The 25,681-nt window shown below is 34.2% G+C and overlaps 1 protein-coding gene across 1 annotated transcript in view; it reads left to right on the top strand.

The window, feature by feature from the left end:
• The first annotated feature begins 373 nt into the window (after window positions 1–373).
• The window catches only part of LOC120283358 (alpha-mannosidase-like), a 47,129-nt gene continuing 21,821 nt past the window's right edge, over window positions 374–25,681 (top strand). The window contains exons 1-18 of the mRNA XM_039290016.1: window positions 374–459; window positions 536–710; window positions 3,385–3,504; window positions 3,580–3,663; window positions 3,734–3,805; window positions 3,925–4,038; window positions 5,066–5,166; window positions 5,247–5,340; window positions 5,438–5,605; window positions 5,735–5,818; window positions 14,939–15,004; window positions 15,096–15,152; window positions 18,531–18,750; window positions 18,835–18,980; window positions 19,520–19,588; window positions 19,672–19,731; window positions 19,857–19,928; window positions 20,631–20,678. Of these exons, the coding sequence (XP_039145950.1) occupies window positions 552–710; window positions 3,385–3,504; window positions 3,580–3,663; window positions 3,734–3,805; window positions 3,925–4,038; window positions 5,066–5,166; window positions 5,247–5,340; window positions 5,438–5,605; window positions 5,735–5,818; window positions 14,939–15,004; window positions 15,096–15,152; window positions 18,531–18,750; window positions 18,835–18,980; window positions 19,520–19,588; window positions 19,672–19,731; window positions 19,857–19,928; window positions 20,631–20,678 (1,734 nt within the window). The 5' untranslated portion in view covers window positions 374–459; window positions 536–551. The remainder of the gene's footprint in view (window positions 460–535; window positions 711–3,384; window positions 3,505–3,579; window positions 3,664–3,733; window positions 3,806–3,924; window positions 4,039–5,065; window positions 5,167–5,246; window positions 5,341–5,437; window positions 5,606–5,734; window positions 5,819–14,938; window positions 15,005–15,095; window positions 15,153–18,530; window positions 18,751–18,834; window positions 18,981–19,519; window positions 19,589–19,671; window positions 19,732–19,856; window positions 19,929–20,630; window positions 20,679–25,681) is intronic.

Raw genomic sequence — 25,681 nt, forward strand, 5'->3', positions numbered from 1 at the left:
GATAATTTCTAATTAGAGTGCAACATGAATGCTTGTTCAGTTGATGCATATAGAATGAACAAACATAGGTTTTGGGACGATATCGTATGATTGAATGCTTCCATGTTTAGTTTTATCTTACCCACCAAATTTGAGAAGTCCTTTTACTCAGGATTAGAATCCTTTGGAGTTCCCAGCTATGCATCTCTACCCTTATATTGTTTCTCCAAGTACTCAGACATTGAAGACTATCATGTTTCCAAGCTTAGCTTTCAACATTATGCATTTCTGTTGAAAATTTCTAATATTCATGAGGATTGGAACATATGTGCATGTTCAAATCTTATACGGATTTGACAATTTCTTTTTGTAATTCTTTTGATATATACAGGCTTTCTTTCAAAGATGGTGGTCAGAAAAAAGTGAGTACATCCAAAATGTTGTGAAGAAGTTGGTAGATGCTGGTCAATTAGAGTTTATGTAAGACAATCACTATCTTCCATCAGTGATGTGGCTTCAACTTTTGTTGAATGACATAAATTTATTTTTTGTGCAGAAATGGTGGTTGGTGCATGCATGATGAAGCCGCTGCTCATTACATTGATATGATTGACCAAACAACTCTTGGTCATCGCATGATTAAGAAACAATTTAACAAGGTTCCTCGAATTGGTTGGCAGATTGATCCATTTGGACATTCTGCAGTACAAAGCTACCTACTTGGTGCGGAGGTATCATATTGCTCTGTCTTCTGTGCCTTTTTTTGACTATACGTCTTTGATGTAAATATTTACTCTTTTTGTACTCATTAAGTGTTTTATTGTATTCTTTTTTTTACCTTAAGAGTTTAGGTTTTCATGGTGTAAGAATCAGAGTAATATTTATGATTTTCCAAAATTCATATAACTTCTATAAATGTTATACACACACATTAAAGTGGTCTTCATTAGTATGCCATCTTAGTTTTTATTATTATTTTTTTTATTGTCTTCTAGTGTCTGACCAACAAGTTGGAATTGTCCACACCACTTCTCTTGGTATTTGTGTAAATTTGTTCTGCTTCATTTCTGTACGCATCACCCATATTTGTCACCGGGTCGGATAGAGGCTTTCTGTAAACCTACAAGTGATCTTGTTATGCTGGTGGCTTAGCATTTTTCAGATATGACCGGAATCTGGTCTTTAGTTGTTCTCCTTAAAGAAGTGTAATCAGAAGATGCTCTCTTAGTAACTAGACGCAATATTTTGCTATTTACTTGATTAATTTGTTAGAAACTGTACAAAGAGAAGGTTTTCAGACCTTTTATTTCTTTTCTTTATATCTTTTGTCACCTTACTATTTGTGATTTGGAAGCTATGGCATGCTCTGTTCCTCTTCATGCTAATTTACATATTCTAGTCAGATCTTCGCTGGCTAAATTGATTCTTCCAATTCTTGATCCTATCTTGTTAAAGAAGTAGAAATATAGTCCTATAACTAAATTGGAAAAGGTGAGAGATTTTGCATAATGAACACTTTCTAACTGGAAATAAATCAATGAGATTAGTTTTAAAATAACCCAAAACTCCTGCCATAATTGTGTTCACAATATTCTTATAATCACTGAAAAGTTTAACTTAGCAGATAAATTTTCCCTGAAAATTTTGGGTATTATTTATTTTGTCATATAGCTCTGAAAATGTATGAAATATGAAATATTTGAGATATTAAAATTTCATTTATAGATTGTGCTTTAAGCCTCTCAAAGTTAATAGAAAATTGGAAACAATGGTCACTGGTTGATTAGTTTTAATTTCTAAAATATTAATTTTTATAACAGTTTTCTTCGAAAATTTTTCCTATGTTTGCATTACTTTACTACTATGCTGAAATCTTCCCATTTTGCTAATTTGAGCAACAGTTCTAATCTGGAGATTAAATTCCTGATTGCAAAAGCAGTAGGGATTGTTGAGTAGTTTATGGTGTTAGCATGTTTGCCTTTTCATCTGTTGGATAATGTTTGTCATATTACAATCTGATCTGTATTTTACTGAAATTGGCTGTACTACTTTTATTTCAAATGTCATTTTAGTTGAATTTTTAATTCTTAAGATGTAGTGCTGCTATCATATACCCAAAGAGGAAGTTGCATCTATAATAGTTATTTTCTCTCGATGGTATCTCTGTCCATTTGCTAGTGGCTTGTTCTGTTTAATATGGTCAATTACCATTCTTAAATTAGCATAGATGTCACTTTGCTAGAGACTGAAAAGCCTATGCTATATTTTGAATGGAACATAGATGTAATTGCTGATTTATATTTGGTGCTAACCTAAGTAGAGGAAATATATATTGTTGTATTTTTAATGCTACACTATATTAGTCATTAAGATGTTCTAATTATATTTTAAATATTGTGAATCATTTTAAAAAATAATACAAGTTGTAGTTGGAAGGAACAATTCACTGGAATTTTAATTTTTTGACATTTTTTTAGTTTAAGCCAGTAGGTATAAATGTTTTGAGAGATTGAATAACCAAGAATATTCAAGGATTTCTTTTTAATCAACTTCAACCTATGATGTTATGATTTGGAAGTACAAATTTCAAAATCCAGGTAAGAAAGAATATTCATTTATCATACATTTTCCCTTCTTTGACTGATAATCCAAGCTGAACCTGCATCTCCATTTACATGGATATTTGGAATCATGAAGAATGGAAGTTCATTTCAAACTCATGCATCTGAAAGAATACTATTCACGTTAAGAAAATATTTTTCTAAATTAATGGTTGTATGGCACATTAGTCTGAACTGTGCCACTGTGCATCATTTTGTATGTATATATTCTTATCATGTAGGTTCTTAAATATATTTACTTGGCAATAAAATAATTGGATGGTAATGTGTTCCTTGGTACTACTACAGAATGTGGGTAATAGAATCTTTTGTGAGAAACCTAGTCATGAAAAATTATATATGTACCCTCACCCATAATCTATTTTCTGCTAAATCTTTTGGAATTGTTTCTCGTAACTGATGGCCTCACATGAAGTTCATCAACCATAATCATAACACTAAACTTTTTGGCCATAGAACAATAATTATATTGATTTATTTCAAGTATCAGTTTTCCTTCATATGTAGATAAAGTGCTTTTGTGCATAGTAACCATTCGTATAAGTTAAATTACATGAAGCATATTTTTTTTTAATTTGTCAGATGAAGAAGTTGATGGTAAAATATTTTCTTTGCCTTACATCTTGTTTTACTTTGAGAAAGTACCATAATTTCTTCCATTGCCGTCTTTGTGAATGTTAAGTAATAAGTTATACTTTTTAGCCATTAATGCAGAAGTTATCATTGAATAAAAAAACATATTCAAAGAAGCACTTATACTATGCATTCCCTGAAATCATGGCAGCTTGGTTTCGATTCAGTTCAATTTGCAAGAATTGATTATCAGGACAGAGTGAAACGTTCAGCAGATAAATCTCTTGAAGTTGTATGGCGTGGGTCAAAGACATTTGGTTCCTCTTCTCAGGTTTTCAAAATTTCTTTCTCCCCTTGTCTTTGGAAATTAGCTTTTCAATTCTGACATGCACATTTCAAAGTCCAGATTTTTGCTGGTGCCTTCCCTATCCATTACAGTCCTCCAGAAGGCTTTCATTTTGAAGTTAATGATGATGCAGCACCTGTCCAGGTATTAAATATGAAGAGTTACATTATCCTTTGTTTTTGTTGTGCGTTTACTTTTTCTTTAAAAATTACAGGATGATCCTCTTCTCTTTGACTACAATGTTGAACAACGTGTGAATGATTTTATTGATGCTGCTGTAACTCAAGTAAGCTTCAGTGTCCCACTTTTATGCAGATTACCGTGCTGAAATTATTAGCCTTCCATTACTTTGAATTATAACTTTCAGCACATCCTTGCTTAAGAAAGTTTTGTTCTCAATATCAGGCAAATGTAACGATGACAAACCATATTATGTGGACTATGGGTGATGACTTTATGTACCAATATGCTGAAAGTTGGTTTAGACAAATGGATAAGCTTATCCATTATGTCAACAAGGTATTGTTTTAAGAATAATTTTGACTTTCAGTAGTAATTATACCATGAAAAGCTTGAAAGATCATGAGGAATGAATTCTGCAATCATTTATAGCTTGTAGAATACTTTTTGCCCTTAGGAAATTATACTCTTGTTTTGATCAATGCAGGTGGCATCTATGATCCGATTTAAATATGATTTCTAATTGCTTTGATGTTGTAGAACGTGTCTACTATTCTATAGGTTAAACTGATATATATCTCTCTCAATTGCCATTTCTGAAATAAGATTTAATTAGGATAGCCTGCTGATAGGATCATTCAATTTTGTAATTTTGACGAGGCATAGATGTGCCCTGGTCATTGAGTTTTTGTAGAATAACGTCTCAATACTAAATAAGATGAAAATACACAAAAGGCTAGCACATATGAAGGGACCATATCGGAGCAAGTAATAGTCTCACATTGGTTAATTAAAAAAAAAAAATCCAATTTTTAATGTATATCTTAGTCTCTCATCCTATTAGTTTAAGTTGTTTGGGTAAATCGAATGTAATATATGTTTGCTTTGCATCTAAAATTGGACATGTTGAAGGTAGACGTGTTTATATTGACATGTATTCATTCCCAATGGTTGGGTCCATACCATAGTTAATATTAATTTTTCTCACTCTATCACTAGAGAATCAATACGTATTTCCTGTTTTTGGGCATGCTTTCATAGTAAACATTTCTGCATGGCTTCAGAATGCAGTCAATGCAATTCCAAACAAGGTTTATGGAAACATTCAAATTCTATAATCAAAAGATCCTAACCAACATTACATTAGCATATGATAAATTTCTCGATTCTATGATGTTGAGCTATATATACTTGCAATGCAAAGTGCACATACAGATTCATTCATGGTAATTATTGTACTTTAAGATACTTTTGGTCCAAGATAACTGCAGTAGATATTTTAGCTAAGATATTGATATATTTTCTTTGTAAATCTGCTTAATCTAGAAAATATTAAATCTTTGATGCCTATGTGTTTGCATATCAGGATGGTAGGGTTCATGCACTGTATTCTACTCCATCTATTTATATTGATGCCAAAAATGCTGCCAATCAATCTTGGCCATTGAAGGTTGATGACTATTTTCCGTGAGAAACACTTTCCTCTAGCTCAATGTGAATGTTATTCATTTGTGAGGTTATACTGACCATTTTGTAATAATATTTAGATATGCTGATTCTGCAAATGCTTATTGGACTGGGTATTTTACCAGCCGGCCAGCATTTAAAAGATATATTCGTATGCTAAGTGGATATTATTTGGTAAAACTTGGCTTTTCTCTTTCAAATTAAATATTCCAATTGATTCGATCTGTCTGCAAAGAGAGTTTTTGAGGTAAATTTTCCTCATTCAAATTAGGCAGCACGACAACTTGAATTTTTTGCCGGGATAGCATCCTCTGGCCCATCCACCTCAAGCTTGGGAGATGCTATGGGGCTTGTTCAGCATCATGATGCGGTCTCTGGTACTGCAAAACAGCATACCACAAATGATTATGTAAAACGTCTTTCTTTTGGATCTTCAAAGGTTTGTATGTTTTTGTTATCATTGTTTCTTTAGCCTTTAATTACATGTATCTTATTTAGTGATTCAAGTGTTGAGAGTTGACCTTCAAGTTCATGTTGGCATGTTATGAGTTAATTTTTGTTTTTCTAGGCTGAAAATGTGGTAAACTTAGCTCTTTCTTGCCTGACAAGTTCAAGTGAACAATGTGCATCTCCTGCAGTGCAATTTGCACAGGTAAACTGTTTGTGTATTTTCTATTAAATCCAGTATTTGTATTCTTTTCTGTCATGACTTACTACAGCGATTATATAATGAATTTTACACAATCTTAACTGGCATGTATTCAAGTAGATGTTTAAAACTATAACTATTTGTGATGAATGCATCTTGCAATCATACTTTGGTTGGAAGATTGCAATAAATAGGTATATTACATAGAAAAGTTAAAAGTTACCCAATACTGGACTTTTTTTTAGAGAGTTACTAATTTCTTGTCAAAATACATGTTTACCTATTTAATGTTTACAATTTTGTAGACCTTGAATGTTTCATTTATTTTCATATGTTGTCATTCCTGTTGTTTTTCATGGAATGCTTCAAACTGGTTAGTTACTGTTGTAGACATACTTATAATTTTACAAGTTGTATTATATTTGTTCGGAGAGTGAGGTACAACCTAGACAAATTATTTTGTAATTAACATTTCTGGAAATTGAAAACAAAGTATTGAATTGTGACACTATATATTTTTAATTTTCAACAATAACAATAAAAGTAAGCCATTAGTTCTAAGTAGTTGTGATCAGCTACATGAATTCTTCCCTTCCATGTTGCTCTATTAAGGGTCAAAAGATGAGATAAATCAAGCATAGACATATCATTATGTAAAGTTTCTACTAAAAACTATTTAGGTCTCCGTCTCTCTTCTATGACCTTCCATCTATAGAGTTTCCACCTTTCTTATAAGGGCATCTATGGGCCTTCTAAGGAAATGTTCATACCACTTTAACCGATTCTTTCTTAACTCGTTAGTTATAGGTTTCACTTCCAATCTATTTTAAATAAACTCATTCTTTAATTGGTCCTTTCTTGTAATGCTTGACATCCATGCCAATGTTCGCACTTTAGCAATAGTATGTGTTTTCTTAAACACCCAACATTCTGAGTCATATAATATTGCTAACCTAACAACCATTCTATAAAACTCACTTTTCAATTTAAGACGTACTCTATGATCACTTCCAGAAGCTTTCCTTTATTTTATTCAACCTGCCTTAATCCTATTTGTGACATCTTCTATAAACTCCCTTCAATCTTGAATTACAAAGCCTAGGTACCAAAAACTTCTACTTCTCCTAATCTTAGCATCATCCATCCTAACTCCTCTTTCAGGCTACTAATCTTATTACTGAAATTATATTTCATATATTTTGTCTATATCCTACTTAACATGAAATCCTTAGTTTCTAAAATGTTTCTCCATATCTTTAGCTTTAAGTTGGGACCTTCCCCACTTTCATCAACTAAGACCACATAATCAACAAAAAGTATACACTAAAGGATTTGATCTTGGATATGCTTAATCAATTCAATGTTTATTATAGAGGAAGTCTTAATTTGATACTACTATTTCTAGAATTTAATTGTTAGAGTTAGGTTCTTAATTAGGAGTTATTTTGTAATTTCTTATTTTGATTAGGTTTTTATTTTATTTTATTTGAAGTTAAATATGATTGTTTTAGAATTTTTTTTTTTAATTTCTAAGGATCCTTTGTAATCTTGTAAAATATCAATTAATCAATCTAAATGAGGTTTGAGGTTATCAGCCAAACACACACACACACACACACTAATACCATGCAAAGAAACTGATTTTTTTAATCCACCATAATTTTCTAATCTTACAATATTTATATAAGTAATAACCTAATAAATTAATTAAATAGAAAAAGCTTTAAGGTGACAAAATATATGCATGTGACAGTACCTCTTTTCAAAAGGTTCTATTTGTGAAGTGATTTTTGATAATGCCTCGCAAACGCCAGGCCTTGAATGATTGACTCCAAGGAGTTATTCCTCTCCATTCTATATCCTTCCTGGATTTCTAAGGTTTTTTCCTTGTGTCAAGGTTGACATTGCAGAAATTGATGCTAATTTGAGTCTCTTAGTTGTTAAAGTAAACATTTTGAAGAGAAAGTTTAAATTTGTTTGAATGTGGCAAACCTGTTATGTTAGCCAAACTAAATAGGAAGGTGGTGAAGTTCTTGCACATTACTTTTATAATTTTATTATCTAAATCATAATCATTTAAAAGCTATAGTACCATGTAGAAAACTTTCATAATTTTATGATCTAAATCATAAGACTAGTGTTGTGGAATTTGAAATCAGTTTGGCTATATTGCATCAGAGTTTTTCTATACTAGGACCTGACAAACTAACATACTCGATCAGGTTTAAAGTATGCTCTGCACATTACTTCGTTTTAGAATGTTAAGTTGTCCGGTGATTTTGGATATTAATGTCCAAGCATTTGCCATTATATGGTTGATTTCCTTTTTTAATCATTCTTTGAAATTAAAGTTATATCTCCCTTCAATGACAATTTATCTATTGTTTCCTCATTGTCAGTCTAACATTATTGGATAAATGTATGTTGATTTGAGTCAATTGAGTTGTTAAATGTGAACCTAGAGGATGGACTGCTTGAATTGTTTAGGTGTGGTAAATAACTCCTTTTGATGGGCTAATTCTGCAGATGATGAATTTCTTGCTTATTGGAGGCTTTAAAATCATTTAAAATCTGCACTACCATTTCAAAAAGTTGATTACTTATTCCACCACCACTTTGTAGTATCTTACATGATATATATACTAACAAACTTATGCTCATGGCACTGAATTTTAGAAAGATCATTTATCATTATCAAGAAAAATTTTAATATATCTCTCACAAACATTGGTCTTTTGATGGTCAAAACTCTTCTTTTGAATCTTTCTTCTGAAAATTAGGTATATATTTGTGCTCAAATTTTATTTACTAATTATTCATGTTTCTCCTCCTTGAGGTGTAGAACATTCAAGAGGGGAAATATTTGTCAGTTTGAGTCTATTGAGTTGTTAAAGGTGATCTAGAAGAAGAGAGTTTGAATACATCAAGTGTAATGATCATGCCCTTCTTTTAAACTAATTAATAAGGTGGCGGACCTTTCACCTTATTTAGAGCTTTTATAGTTACTTAAGAGTTCTGATACTGTGTAGAAATTTGATTACTTATTCCTCCATAACACTGTAAATATAAGAAAGATTTTAATAAACTAATTAATTAGAGAAGGGTTAAAGGCTACTAAATGTATGCACACGAAATTATTTTCTTTTAGAAGATTCTAGCTGTTAGGTATCTTTTTGATATTATTGTCCAACAAATGTTGGAAGTTGGAGGGTTGACTCTTCTGAATTATTCTTTGGTATAAGGTATGTGTTTTTATTCAATCTCCATTAAATAATCTTCCAGGTCTGTTGAGATATCTTCCTCATGGCGAGGCCAACGTTTACTAGAGAAATTTTGTGCCAGTTCAAGTCTCTTAAGTTTATAAAATGAGCTTTAAGGATTCAAAGTTTGAATTATTTGTTCAGTAAAATGTACTTTTTATGGGACTAAATGGTGGTTTGAATATCTTTATTTGTTGGATTAAAGGCTTTGAGGTCACTTCAAGCTTTGATAGTATGAGAAAATCTAATTTGCTATTCCACCACAATTATTTAGTCTGTATATATAGGCAATAACTCGACAAACAAACTTGTTAAATAAGGCTTTTAGGTCACTTGATGTATGCCATTTACTTCTTAATTTCAAAAGTTTCTATCAGTCATTAAACTTTTTGATATTAATGTTTGACATGTCAGTTGTTGGATGGTTAATTTCTTTTCTTTAGTTATTATTCTTTGGAATAGGGTACATATCTATATTCAATGACACGCAACTGTAAAAATGTGCGCTAATGATGATCACAGAGATGGAGATATTTAAATTGTTTGAGTGGTAAACATACCCTTTGGGGAGGGGGATTAAATGCGAAAGTGCTGCTCTGAAGAATTTACTAAGGAGCTTTACTACTATTTAGAAAAGCTTGTTTTTATTATTTATTCCGCACATCTAGTCTTACAGATATATATAGGAATTTGCCTAACAAACTCATTAATAGCCACTAAATGTATGTTGATGAAACTAATTTCAATCATATGGGGAATATTTATGTTTTATCTTGGGATACTAGTTATATGTATGGGATAGACATGTGTTCCCATGTGATCTCACTTTTATCTTTTACCTTTTTCTATCTGAGTTCTTCACTACACAAGGGGGTTTGACACTCTATTAGATACATTAGGATAGTATATATTGTAAAATTATAACTTTGCCTTTGATCTTTAATCTGAAGGCCTGTTTAGTCATACTTGTGAAATTTCAATATTTCAGAGGAATTTCATCTTTTATTGGAAAACTTTTCAATTATTTGTTTATTAATTTTGTGAAAGAAAAATTTTCTAAAAAAAGGCCGAGACCCTTTTTTTTTCAAGCTATGAATATAGAGCAAAATTTCTCCCCCTTCGTTTTTTAATAATATTTATGATTTTTTCCTTTACACCTTTTTTTAATAATACTTTAATATAAAAAAGTCAATGTCAGCAAAACCAAATGGCAAACCTAACTGCTGCTGGCCTTAGGACTAACATCGCCAAAATTTAACAAATAATGGTACTCAATGGACTCAAATTCGAGAGAAGGGTCTAAGGGGCTGTAGCAAATTCTCTATACACTAGGCTATGTTAAAGAGCCCATTACTATATAGCCCATTTTAGCCTTTTACTTCTTGTGTCTATATATACTTGTATACATCACAACATGAAGATGATTCTTCCTCTCTTCATCTCTTCATCTCTTCATTCTCTCTATATTCTATATAGCCTTATTCTAACATGGTATCAGAGAGGGTTTAGAAATTTTAACTCCGGTCATCTTCGCCGGTCATCATCGTCATCTTCTTCGGTCATTTGCTAGCATGGTTCACACTCAGTTTTCTACTGCCATTCGTATTTTTCGTTCTGATTCTGGGGGAGAGTATCTGTCTAGTGTTTTTCGTCAATTTCTCTCATATGAGGGTACTCTTCCTCAACTTTCTTGTCCTGGTGCTCATCAGCAGAATGAGATCGCTGAACGTAAACATCGTCACGTGATTGAGACTGCTCGGACTTTCCTAATTTCGTCTTTTGTTCCTGCTCATTTCTGGGCTGAGGCAGTTTCCACAGCAGTTTATCTCATTAACATGCAACCATCATCTTCTCTTCAGGGTAAATGTCCTGGAGAAATCTTGTTTGGCTCTCCTCCTCGTTATAATCATCTTCGGGTCTTTGGTTGTGTCTGTTATGTCTTACTTGCACCTCGTGAACGTACTAAGTTAACAGCTCAATCGATTGAGTGTGTCTATCTTGGGTATAGTCTTGAACATAAGGGTTATCGTTGCTATGACCCTTCTGCTCGTCGCATTCGCATATCTCGTGATGTCAATTTTGACGAGAGTCGTCCTTATTTCTACTCTTTAGCTACTCGACCTCCATTTTCCTCTCCTTTCCCAGAGTCTAATTCGTTTCTTCGACTTTCTCCTTTGGACTTAGTTCCTACTATAGAGTCTCCTGTTGTTCCTTCTTCATCTCTTGTTCCACCTTCAGCTCCATCTTCCGCTATACCGTCATCCTCAGCTCCTGACACCTTTCCTTTTCACTATCGTCGTAGGCCTAAAGTTCCCCAAGATCCTCAACTCCCTATTCTTGTTCCTTCCTATACTCCGGCCAGTACCACTGATGCAGCGTCTGATGGTCTTTTACCTGCCTCAACGTCTCGGTATGACCTTCGTGATCGTAGTACTATTTCTGCACCTGACAGATATGGTTTTCCTATCATTTGCAGTGCGGTATACGAGCCCGAAAGACTTATGAGGAGGCAGCCAGTATGCATGAGTGGCAGTTGGCTATGTCTGAGGAGCTTTCAGCTCTGGAAAAGACGGGCACTTGGGATCTTGTTCCTCTACCTGCTCACGCCACTCCAATTACATGCAAGTGGGTGTACAAGGTCAAGACAGTCTGATGGTTCGGGTGGAGCGCTATAAGGCTCGCCTCGTGGCTCGTGGGTTTTCGGCAGGGCACATGGTCGTGATTATGATGAGACTTTTTGCTCCGTGGCTCATCCGACTACGATTCGCACTCGATTCTTTGTAGCTACTGCTCGCTCTTGGACTATCTCTCGGATGGATGTGAAGAATGCTTTTTCTTCACGGTGATTTTCACGAGGTATACATGCACCCACCCCCTGGCATTAAGACATCTAAAGGTTATGTTTGTCGCCTTCGTCGAGCTCTCTATGGTCTCAAGCAAGCTCCACGTGCTTGGTTTGAGCGATTTGAGTTACGTGGTGCGTGCACTTTGGTTTCTTGCCCTAGTTATCATGATCCCCGCATTATTCATCCATACCTCTCGAGTGTGGTCGCACTTTACTTTTTGCTTTATGTTGATGATATGTTGATTCTCGGTGATGATATGGAGTATATTGTTTTTGTGAAGCAACGTCTCGGCCCAGGAGTTTTATGATGTCCGATTTAGGACCTCTCGATTATTTTACGGGGATTGAGGTGACTTCTACGGATGATGGTTACTATCTTTCTCAACATCGATATATTCGAGGACCTCATTATACGCTCCGGCCTTCTCGATTCACGAGTCGCCGCCACACCCTATGGAGCTTCATGTTCGACTCCCGACCTACGGATGGCACACCACTGAGAGGATCCTTCTCGTTATACGTCATATTGTGGGCAGCCTTGTCTATCTTACCGTTACCAGGCCGAATATTGCTCATGCTTTCGTTCATGTCTTTCGAGCCGATTCGTTAGTACTCCTACTTCCGTCCACTATGGCCATTTACTTCGCGTGTTGCGTTATCTAAGGGGGACAGCATCACGACATCTGTTTTATGCTCATTCCAGTCCGCTTCAGCTTCACGCTTACTCGGATTCCACTTGGGCGAGTGACCCTGTTGATCGCCGGTCCCCACTGGTTATTGTATATTTCTTGGCACTTCTCTTCTTACATGGAAGTCCAAGAAACAGACTGCAGTGTCACGTTCAAGCACTGAGGCAGAACTTCGGGCACTTGCTACTACCACATCTGAAATTGTATGGCTTCGTTGGTTGCTGGCTGAATTTGGTGTCTCATGTGATACTTCCACTCCTCTTCTTTGTGACAACACTGGTGCTATACAGATTGCCAATGATCCCGTGAAGCATGAATTAACCAAGCATATTGGTGTGCTTGGTGTTGATGCATTTTTCACACGTTCACATTGTCAGCAATCGATCATTGCTCTTCAGTATGTGCCGTCTGAGTCTCAAGTTGCTGATTTTTTCACCAAGGCCCAAACTCGAGAACAACATCGATTCCATCTTCTTAAACTCTGTGTCTCAGATCATCCTAATTCACCTTGAGTTTGAAGGGGGTGTTAAAGTGCCCATTACTATATAGCCCATTTTAGCCTTTTACTTCTTGTGTCTATATATACTTGTATACATCACAACATGAAGATGATTCTTCCTCTCTTCATCTCTTCATTCGCTCTATATTCTATATAGCCTTATTCTAACAGGCTATACAAAAGTGAATTTATTTTGGAGGCATAATCGTAATTAAACCTAGTGTGGCTGTAACAAATTCTCCATACACTAGTCTTTACAAAAGTGAAATTATTCTGGAGGCGCTACAGGGTGAGCCCCAAACATCCATGCTGTTTGTAGCACACTCCAAAGTGATCGGCTATAAATCAAGCTCCACATCCATTAATATTTTTATATTAATGTCCCCTAAATGTCGGTAGTTGTATTGTTAACTCTTCTATGCGTTATTCTTTGGAAAAGGGTAAATATCTCCGTTCAATATCTAGGACCTTCCAAGTCACCCAAGATCTCTTCCTCACTGTAAGATTAGCATTTCAGTAGATAAACAGACTTTAGAAAATTTGATTTGCTGTTCTAGCACAGCTCTAGCTATAGTTTACAGAATTTATAAATATATATACAAAGGAACTCATTAGATAAAGAATAAAAAAAACTTGTTAAGTATAAGGCATTGATAATGATAATATGAAATCAAATTGTTAACTTAACAATCTACTCATTCTTCTCGCCAAATACAAAGCTCCTTGCATATTTACAAAGAAAATATGACCTTTTTGTGCAAGTCCATCTCAACCTACAAGTTTTTTTTCTTTACTAGTTAGAGCTTGCACCATTTCAACTTGACTGACTCTAAATTGACAAGAAAGATAGCCTTTTTAACTGAGATCCACTGGGCCTAAATCCTAGGAAAGTTTAACTAGAAGAAATAAACCTCAAAATCTAAACATTATCGCCATTTTGTTTAATATAGTGTTTTCAGAGAGATAATTAAACAAGTTGGCTTGATTTAATTTTCTTGTCAAGTGAAGTTTCTTTAATTTAACAATGAATAAGCTTTGCATCTCCTTATGGATCTTCTTGGGTAGTTGGGAAGACTCCATTCAGTAATTTTAAGCCTTGATGCTCCTCTAAATCTTAAAGACCTTAGCTGAATTTTGTAAAATATAAAATGGCCCCATTAGATGTTAAATTTGCATAGATTTAGAAAACATTACTTAAGTATTGAATGAAAATTCTGCTTTTGTAGTAGTATTAACATTGTGAGAAACCACTTTTGGCAAGATGGACCAATTGGCATTTCATTCATCTAAAGAATATTGTCTTTCACATTTTCATCCATGTCAGTAGTTTTTAATGATTTGGTTTCAGAACTCAAATCTTAAGTGGTTTACTAAATTACATTGCTTAGAGGTTTTACATTCAGAAGTTTAAGATCTATTTTGGATCTAAAGTTAATTTGCCTTTCTTGATATTTCTAATTTATTATGTTAGTTTTCTCTGACTGGCCTTAAATTGATGATATGGAAAGTTATTGTTGTTTTTAATTATTTCTTAAGGGTTTTTTTCATTTATATGGGGGGCATAAAAAGGAGCTAAATCCATTCATCTGAATGCATAGATTAGTTGGAGTCAATTTCCTCGTTGTATATATTGGTTGTGCTTTTGGGTTATCTTGACAATATCATTTAGGACGAAAACAATGTTTCCCTTTTCTGTTTTATAAATAATATGAATGGGAAAATGAATGTATTATCTCATTTGCTCAAAAATTTTGAGTGCCAAAGTGGTAAATATTTTTTACATCCTACATTATATTTGTCTAAAATGTTCTGATACCTTCTCTTATGCAGTGCAATTTACTCAACATAAGCTACTGTCCTCCAACAGAGGATGAAAGCTTTGAAGGAAAAAGTTTGGTAAAATTTTGTTGCTCATGTGAATTTTGGAAATCATCATATGTGATATTTTAATTTTTTGAATTATTTTGTGGTAATACTTATTTTCCAGGTATTGGTTTTGTACAATCCACTTGGATGGGTCCGCACTGACTTCATCCGAATTCCGGTAAGTGTCTATTTTCTTCAGGGAGGATATTGAGATATTAACTTTTGACCTTAATACAGTATTAGGGTAGAAAGTATCATGAAAATTTTTAGTGCTTCCAATTAAGATGGAGTATATACTGCTCTATTGAGTCTTAAAACTTTACTAGGTATGTTAGGAGGTAATTTGAGAGCATTTCTGGCTATGTGTTAATGATTGTACTTGTAGTGTTAAGCTTCCGGGTTTAATTTCAACTTCAGTTTGCACCTTTTTAGGATGAGTTTTTAAGGAAATTTTTTGACTTGTTGCATGCCCAATTTACTCTCTTGGATTGTCTTTGCTTATCTTATTTATATTAAATAACCTTAAAATTCAATTGAAAGAAGTAATGAAGGGACTTTAGAGAGGTCCTTCTGTATAGAGCTGACAACTAGAAGGGATGTATTTGAGGTTGAAATGAGCCTTTTAAAGGTAGCATTGGTCTGTACAGTTAATTCATATTAGCTATTAACGAAAAGGCAATCAATATTCCCTGACATGAAAGCATCATAATTAAGTCTTTTCAAAGATAACAATCTCCATTGTCAGTTTCTTGCAACAACCACCTTTGTTATATTATTTATCATTTGAGATAAGGGAAGGTTCCTTTTTTAGCCAAACTCCATTTTTTAATTCAGAATATACAAAATGACTCCTCAGTTTTATAAGAAAATTGAATAAGTCCTTCAGTTTTTCTTGTTAACTATTAATATCTTATTGAAATTGTTCAAATGCATGCGAGATTTAAATGGTCACATGTTTATGTATTATGCTTGAACTGTTATTTACCATATTTGAATATATGAATATTATAAGTATAGGTTCAAATCTCTATGCGACAATTCAACTATTATATATGTAACAAAATGACTCCTCAGTTTTATAAGAAAATTGAATAAGTCCTTCAGTTTTTCTTGTTAACTATTAATATCTTTCAAATGCATGCGAGATTTAAATGGTCACATGTTTATGTATTATGCTTGAACTGTTATTTACCATATTTGAATATATGAATATCATAAGTATAGGTTGAAATCTCTCTGCGACAATTCAACTATTATATATGTAACAGTTCAATTCCCACGTGTGGTGCATTTTGTGAAAACAAGGAAAGGGCCTTCTCAGTTTTTTTTACTGATTTATTAAATATAAAGCTGAGGCTTTTTTTTTTAATCCAAAAACTGGTTTTCTTTGGGATTTTGGCTAAAAAAGGGTCCTTCGGTGCTTATCTCATACAATCTATTAAAGACATCTCTTTTCCACTTCTTACAAAAGTAACTTGTGAGAACTATTTTGTGATTTTTTTTTAAATATTGTTTATTCTAAGTCAAATTATTATATGTTGCTACTGGTCAGCAAAGTTAATTCATATGAGATAGTAAACGTCATCCATATTTGGCAACATTAGACCTGTACATTTGAACGGTACTGTATTTGCAGGGATAAACATGTTGGTGAAATCTGCAGAATAATAATTATTACAAGTGATTGATTTGCTCTTTTCAGTTGGGTTGGGTTTTTTTGACATGACTCAGACAAATAAAAGTGTTCCGAACCCCCAATCATACAAAGAGATGTATCTTTTTATGCGAATCAAGAACCATACTGATTTTTCAGGAAGGTTTACAAATCAAATAGAGAAAATTTTAACTTCTCATGGTTTACATTTTTCTGATTGGTGATAGTTTCCTTCTGTATTTAATAACAAATTTACTGCACAGATGAATATTTATCCTGTTTATTGTCCCTACCAGCTTGATGAAATTAAGCCATAGTTTTGCTTTGTATTCCGCTCTCTGTATATTCATCTAGTTTAGATCGTGATAATTTAGTTTTAATGGAAGTACATCCCCTAAATAGTGTAGTCCTTGTTGAATGAAATAGTGTAATCAGATGGATTTTTAGTTGGTACCTTGCTCTCTTATGTTCTTGCTTACCTTAATGATTTCTGCTTTTCCAAATTAAAATAAGTTGATAACAATAATTTGTAGCTTTTTACTTCATACCTTCTTCATGGAACTCAACTAGGAGAGTAAACTAACTGCAATGACAGTGTAAGGCTTCTTGAGGGCCTGAGAAACTCTAACTTCCCCTGCTTTAAAACAGGAATGAATTCACCTGTTTACACTCAGTTGCATGTATTGTGACTGTTGTGTTTACTCTTTTCTTTGGTCCCTTTGTCTTCACACTCAGAAGTTATAATCTTGATTATCTTCTTAGTCACTATGATATATGATTATACCTCTCATACTTAGAATGTGGTGTCATTTGTGAAAACAATTGTTTTTGATGCATCCTAGAGAATGCTTTGTTACCACTGTGTAATTTACTGCTTTCTTGAAACCAAGAAAGGATAACTGTTAAATTGCTTCTATTCATCAATGTACTGGTTACTTTAGAACACTATTCCTTATGTTAGTAAATGTTAAGATTTTATATTTTTGGTACTAGTGGGCCTTATATGGGCTCTATATGGGCTTAGGGGCATTACACCAAAAAGTCTAGTGGCTCAACCCCTATACCTATATATAAACCCATTACACTTCTATCACACAACCGATGTGGTATTATATTTCCAACACTCTCCCTCAAGTTCAACTCGATCGAACTTGCTCAGACTTGTACACTAGAGGTCTGTTTTCCAGGACTTGTACACTACTTTGTGTTTTAGAGGTCCTACACACATGGAGGTTTTACACATATGGACTTGTACACTACTTGTGTCTCAGAGGTCCTACACACATGGACTTGTATACCACTTGTGTAAATATATATTGGGCTCCACTATATTTCTCTAATGCCATGTTAAGATTTTATATTTTTGGTATTAGTGGGCCCTATATGGGCTCTATATGGGCTTAGGGGCCTTACACCAAAAAGTCTCAAGACTTAGTGGCTCAATCTCTATACCTATATATAAACCCATTACACTTCTATCACACAACCGATGTGGTACTATATTTCCAACAGTAAACTTTTAGCATAATATGCCCATCGTCATATAAGTTGCTTAATCCATTTTGGACTTTCAATTGTCAGCGTAAACCCTTGTGACATTCCCATGTCATTAACATGCATAACTTGTGTCAGTTATTAGCAACAAAAAGTGTGCCTGAGCTCTGTTGGGTTGTCTGAAGTTTGGAAAAAAAACCAAATACTTAGCCATGCGAATGTCTTACATTAGTGATTTGTTTTGAATTATTTTTAATGCTTTGTTTATATAACCTTCGACAATTGAAATAGCTCTTATTGGAACTCAACTTAAGTTTGTTGATGTTAATAATTGTTTTAGAATGGATTGCTTCTAGAGTCCACAATAATTAGTGGCTATGCTGAAAGGTTTTTGAAACTCTCCAATAGGTTAATGGTGACCAACTTTCGGTACGTGATTCTAGTGGAAATTTAATTGAGGCACAATTAGTGGAAATGGATAATGTCACCACAAATATAAGAAAATTTTATGTTGAGGCTTATCTTGGGATATCACCAAAAGCAAATCCAAAGTATTGGCTTGTATTTCAAGTTTCGGTGCCCCCTCTTGGATGGAATACCTATTTCGTATCTGAAGTTGCTGGAGCAGGTTGTTTCAATTATTCTAAATATTCATTATTCTTCATTTTATGGAATTAAATCTTTTTTTAATTTCTTTGTATACTACTCTGAGATGGCACAGCCACTGGGAGTAAAACTCATATGTCTACAACAGCTACTCCAGAAAATGGCGCAATTGAGGTTGGACCAGGGCCCTTGAAAATGACTTTTTCATCTGTATCTGGGCAACTGACAAGAGTATTCAGTTCTAAAACAGGGGTGAGTTGCTTTTGCCAAACCATCATAACAATTGTTATCGCTAAGCTTTTACTGTGCACTATTAGAATTGCTAAGTATCCTGTTATCAAGAAAAATTTGATACTTTATAAGGTGGCAAGTCATTAGATTGGCTCTGGCACCATGTACATTGTTATTGATTTGTTGAAACTTTCTTGTTGACTACTATACACATCATTTATCAACATCGAGCGCCTTCAGATTTAAGTTGATTACAGAATGAGCTATCTTAATTTGACATGACAAATTTCCTCATGACGCATAAAGATTAAATGGTGCAGTGATTTTTGGGATTATCAAAATTTAGTTTTATTTTTTTCTCATTTTTTAATATTCATATAATATTAGGAAGCCGAAATTTCATGACATTTTGTTTTCTAGTAATATTGATTTTAAAATGTCTGTTTAGTTTTATCACAATATTTAGTTAAATTAAAAACTATTCATTCTGAACATGTGCACCAATTGTGAATGGCTACCTTGTTGCTTGGGCCTAAATAAGTAAGTTGTTGCTACATCAGACGGATATACCGATACAACAAAGCTATCTCTGGTATGGATCAAGTCCTGGGGATGCAACCGATTCACAAGTATGTGAAGTTAAATTCTAAGATGCAACAGATTCATTGAAACTATCTATTGATCACAAGCTGTGCATTTTATTTTTAATTAGGCATCTGGTGCATACATTTTCCGACCAAATGGGGCTCCTCCAACCATTGTTTCAAGATCGGTATTGCACTTCTCATGTCTAGTTTTACTTCTATAACTTGTTGACTATAAAACTCAATTAGTGAAAGAATGAATTATTAATTTTTCATTCTCAATAATTCGCTAAAAATTTCTATTTCCTTAAAGGTACCACTGAAGATAATAAGTGGACCACTGGTTGATGAAGTCCACCAACAATTTAGTCCATGGATATATCAGGTTATGTAGATCTTTCTTTCCAATTAAATTCTACAATATACTGCTTGACAACCAAACTGTTGATTTCTCAATTTGATTGAAAAATATTACTTTCTTTAAGTAATTATTTGACAACTGTTGTAGTTAAACTCATCAAGCTGAGCTACAACATCTAAAATATGAGCTCTGGTTTTATCCATAATGCATGCACTACTTTAGTAAACTATGGCAAACAATTTCTTTATCTAAATAAACCTTAAAATTTATGGTTTTGTTCAAACATAGTGTTTGTGTGACCCATTAATCATATCTAAGCTTAAGACCATAGTGGTTTTTTTGCATGTCAAACTCATTGCCACTGTCACATCCTTAACAAACAGTGCAGGTCTTCTATGAAATCAAACGCTCCACCATTTCTTCTATGGGCATTATTTTACTATATATGTTGTCTCTTCTATATTCTTTTTTGCATTTTGCACAAGTTGATTATGTTGAAGTGTTATTTATCCTCCCATGTTACCAAACTGATTTTGTTGTGGTACATTTATTATCCTGAGAAATTTATGCTCCCTACGTTAGTTTATGTTCTTATTTGTTTTCTATAGATTATACTCATTACATTTTTTATGATGTTCAATATCTATCATGCTCTTTATAGTTATATTGTCAATAAAAATATCATGCTTAAAAGTCTGTCTGTTTTATACATTGTACTTGTTTCAGATCACTAGGCTATACAAGGACAAGGATCATGCTGAAATTGAATTTACTGTGAGTTACATTTAGTCAGAAGTAATCATTCATGCCCGGATTAATATAAATCTTTTGGAGTAACTTAAATGTTTCGTTATGCTTCATAGTGAACTCACTTTATTCAATACCTAGAATTCTTAGTTCTGACCCAAGATGCTGTATGAAGATTGGCCCAATCCCCACTGATGATGGTGTCGGAAAGGAAGTTATTACACGGTTGACTGCTAACATGGCTACAAACAAGATATTTTATACTGATTCTAATGGGAGAGATTTTCTAAAGCGGGTATGGTTCTTCAAATCTTCTGTTACTTTTGCATTGAATAGACTTGTGGATTTTTTTTCTTGTTATCTTCTTGCACCAAAGGTATTTTCATGAATATATATATTCATACGTGCATGCATCAGTAACTAATTACATATGTATTCTGTACGGGATAACATGTGAAACTTCATGCCCAATGGTATGATATAACCAATTTTTTTCATATGTGATATCTTTCATTTGTTAAGATGGACAAATTGTTAGAGCTAAGGATTCACCATTTTAGTGATGAATGCTAAAACAATAAGGTGACAGGGAGTAACTAGCCTAGATCAATTGTTTACAGTCCTAGCGAATAAAAACTTCAAAAGTTGAAAACTTACTATCTGGAGAAACATACACCAATGCTCCAACATAGAGGTATTGTTATCTTTCCATCAGTCTTCCAAACCCTATTCAACCACTCTAGATTACTAGAAATAAATAAAGGTATTAAAGGAAAAAAAGGAACCAAAACTCAAATGAAGAGCAGAAAAAATCTCTGAGGATCAATGGCCAAAGCTACTGAGGGAAATAAATTCCAAAATCATTATTAAAAAACTTATTTATTAATATATATGTGATTACAAAAGAGACCCTTAAACATAAAGGAAAAAGCCTAAAACAATTCCGTTTAACTTCCAATAAAAGTAGGCATGAATCACCAAGGAAAACAAGAAATTGCAAAACAAGGCTCATAATTATCTCTACTAAATGAACTCCAATTCTAGTAGGACAAACTTACAACTGATTTCCACAGTAAAGTTTGAATTGTTTAGGATGATCCAATGCCTTAATTTAGACTCTTCATAAGAAATATTAATGGGTTGTCTGTGACAGCATATATCAAGCCTCAATTGGTATTATAGTTGTAAATATATTGTATAGCTGTAACTTCCTTATTTAGATAGATCTAATTACTAGCAATTAGCCTAGATTTAGTTATTGTAATTGCTGAAAATCAGCCTTGTAGATCTCTAACTTTTTATATATAATGAGGAGAACTCTCATGGTGGGGAGACATTCATTTCAATTCAATTCAATTTGATATGGTACCAGAGCCAAAATTCAGAAGTTGAGAGTGTTTTCTTGTGAAGTCTAGATCTTGGTTTTCAGGTATTCTTGTTAGTGTTATTTCAGTTCAATTTCTGAACTCTTGGGGTCTGCTGATCTTCAGCACTTCTTGTTATATTTGGAGGGGCTACATTTTTTTTGGTGAGTTACGGGTATCATGTCAACTAGCAACTTGGATATTTTTGGTGTGCGTTTCACAGGCAAAAATTATTCTGTCTGGGAATTTCAATTTCGTTTATTTGTCATGGGAAAAGAACTATGGGGTCACCTTGATGGTAGTGATCCAGCACCTACTGAGGTTCCTAAATTGGCTCAATGGCAAGTCAAGGATGCTAGAGTCATGACATGGATTTTAGGATCGATTGATCAACTGCTTGTTCCTAACTCGAGGGCCATATAAGACCTGCTAAAGACATGTGGGAGTACTTAAAAAAAGTTTACAATCAAGACAGTACAGCCAAACATTTTCAATTAGAGTATGAAATTGCTAGTTACTCTCAGGGTGATCTCTCCATTCAAGATTACTTTTTCTGGATTTTGAATTTATGGGCTGAATATGTTGATATAATCATGCGCAAAGTACCAATCGAGTCCCTTTTCGGTGGTTCAAGAAGTGCATGAACAAAGCAAGAGAGATCAGTTTTTGATGAAATTACGTCCTGAATATGAGGCAGCCCGCTCTAATTTGATGAATCATGATCCTTCTCCTTCTTTGGATGTGTGCTTTGGAGAGTTGCTTCGTGAAGAGCAGCGTCTTGCAACACAAACAATTTTCCAGCAAAACAAAATGCATGATAATGCAGTGGCTTATGCAGCTCATGGGAAAGGCAAAGGAAAAGACATGCGGCATATTCAATGCTATAGCTGCAAGGAATATGGGCACATTGCTGTTAACTGTTCAAAAAAATCTTGCAATTATTGTAAGAAGCCTGGGCATATTATCAAAGAATGTCCTATTCGTCCTCAGAATCGTCAGGCTAATCAGGTTGCTGTTGCTAATCAGGTTGCTTGTTCTACAACTACTAATAAATCAATTCTTACTCCTGAAATGGTTCAGCACATGATTACTACAGCCTTTTCAGCCTTAGGACTTCAAGGTAAGCATACTACACCATCTTGGCTTGTGGATTCTGGTGCATCCAATCATATGACCAGCTCTCTTGAGATGCTTAGCAATGTTAAAAACTATCATGGAGATATTCAGATTGCTAATGGTAATAAGTTACCTGTTCATGCTATTGGGGATCTTAATTCTTCAATCAAAGATGTTCTAGTATCTCCTGAGCTTTCTACTAGTCTCATTTCTGTAGGACAATTGGTTGATAATAAGCTGTGATGTTCAATTTTTCTCGTAATGGTCGTGTTGTGCGTGGGATCAGGTGTCAGGGACAATACTAGCGAAGGGGCCTAAAGTTGGACGATTGTTTCCTTTACACTTTCCTATTTCCACTTTTATTTCCTTAGCTTGTATCACTGCAAACCAGAAAAGTGAATTATGGCACAAACGTTTAGGCCATCCTAATTCTGTTGTCTTATCTCACTTACTCAATTCTGGTTTATTGGGCAATAAAGATCAATTCTCCTCTCATCTTTCTTTTTGACTGCTCTACATGTAAATTGGGTAAAAGTAAGTCTCTTTCTTTTTCCTTCCCATGGTAATAGTGCTTTGATATGATTCATAGTGATGTGTGGGGCATTACTCCTGTTATATCTCATGCCAATTACAAATACTTTGTTACATTCATTGATGATTACAGTAGATATACCTGGATTTATTTTCTTCATTCTAAATCTGAGGTATTCTCTGTCTTTAAAACATTTGTATCCTATATTGAGACCCAATTTTCTTCAAAAATCAAAGTGCTCAGGTCTGATTTTGGTGGGGAATATATGTCTTATGAATTTCATGATTTTCTCCACCAAAAAGGCATTGTTTCTGAACGCTCTTGTCCTTATACACCTCAGCAAAAATGGTGTTCTTTGAGCGTAAGAACCGCCATTTGTTAGATGTTGTTCGAACTTTATTGCTTGAATCTTTTGTTCCAACTAAATTTTGGGTTGAGGCCTTATCTCAGTCAGTTTATTTAATAAATCGCTTGCCATCATGTGTCTTGAACTTTGAATCTCCCTATTATCGTCTTCATCATAAGCCTCCCAACTATCTTGACATGCATATTTTTGGTTGTGTTTGCTTTGTACATTTGCCATCTCATGAACGACATAAACTTTCTGCTCAATCATTAAATGTGCTTTTTCTGGGCTCTGATGATTTCTCACAAGGGTTATGTTTGTTATGATCCATCCTCTAATAGATTCCGCATATCTCGTCATGTTGTTTTCTTTGAAAATCAATTTTTCTTTCCTACTCATGTTCAGTCTTCGCCAGAGCCACTTGTTCTTCCTAATTTTGATGATGTGCCTACTATTTTTGAACGATTCAAGCGAGGATTGGTGTATAAACGACAACAACGTCCAACTCTACAGCTATCTGAGCTTGACCTGACATCTGAGCCTACTCAAACTGCTTCCTCCACAGACAATCAACTCTTAAATGCCCTTCCACGGCGCTCTTCCAGAGTTACCTGTCCACCTGATCGGTATGGATTTTCTCATACATCTCTTCATGCTACTTTAAAAAGTGTTCCTTCATGTTATTCAGAGGCTATTAAACATGATTGTTGGCGTAAGGCAATGGAAGAAGAAATTCAAGCTCTTATGGACAATCACACATGGGATATTGTTCATTGTCCTGCCAATGTTAAAGCCATTGGTTGTAAATGGGTCTACTCGATCAAGCTTCGTTCTGATGGTACTCTAGATCGCTATAAGGCACGGTTGGTTGCCTTGGGTAACAAACAAGAGTATGGTATCAATTATGAAGAAACTTTTGCCCCGGTTGCCAAGATGACAACTGTTCGAACAGTTATTTCCATTGCTGCGTCACAAGGCTGTCCACTTCATCATATGGATGTTAAGAATGCATTTCTTCATGGTGATCTCAAAGAAGATATTTACATGGTTCTACCACCTGGGTTGTCTTCCTACTCTTCTTTGGACGTTTGTAAGTTGAAACGATCTTTATATGGGTTAAAACAAGCTCCCCGGGCATGGTTTGATAAATTCAAATCAATTTTGCTCCAATTTTCATTCAAGCAGAGCCAATATGATTCGTCTTTGTTTCTTTGCAAGACCTCTACTGGTATTGTAATTCTTCTAGTTTATGTTGATGATATTGTTATCACTGGGACCGACTCCGTCTTAATTGCTCGTGTGCAACAACATCTTCAAGCCTCATTTCACATGAAGGATCTCGGTCCTCTTACTTATTTCTTGGGTTTGGAAGTTCATATTGCTTCTTCCCAGGTATTTTTTTGCATCAACATAAGTACACAGGATTTACTTCATTTAGTTTGGTCTTCAAGATGCTTCTTCTGTGGATACTCCACTCGAGGTAAACACAAAGTACCATTGTGAGGAGGGTAATCTCATTTCTGATCCTACTCTATTTCGACAACTGGTGGGCAGCTTGAACTATTTGACTATTACTCGTCCGGATATTTCCTTTCTTTGTCGACAAGTTAGTCGATTCATGCAAAGCCCCATCATCTCCATTTAGGCTATCGTTCATCGCATCATTCGTTAT

Source organism: Dioscorea cayenensis, chromosome 19, assembly GCF_009730915.1.
Source record: "Dioscorea cayenensis subsp. rotundata cultivar TDr96_F1 chromosome 19, TDr96_F1_v2_PseudoChromosome.rev07_lg8_w22 25.fasta, whole genome shotgun sequence".
Taxonomy (NCBI): domain Eukaryota; kingdom Viridiplantae; phylum Streptophyta; class Magnoliopsida; order Dioscoreales; family Dioscoreaceae; genus Dioscorea; species Dioscorea cayenensis.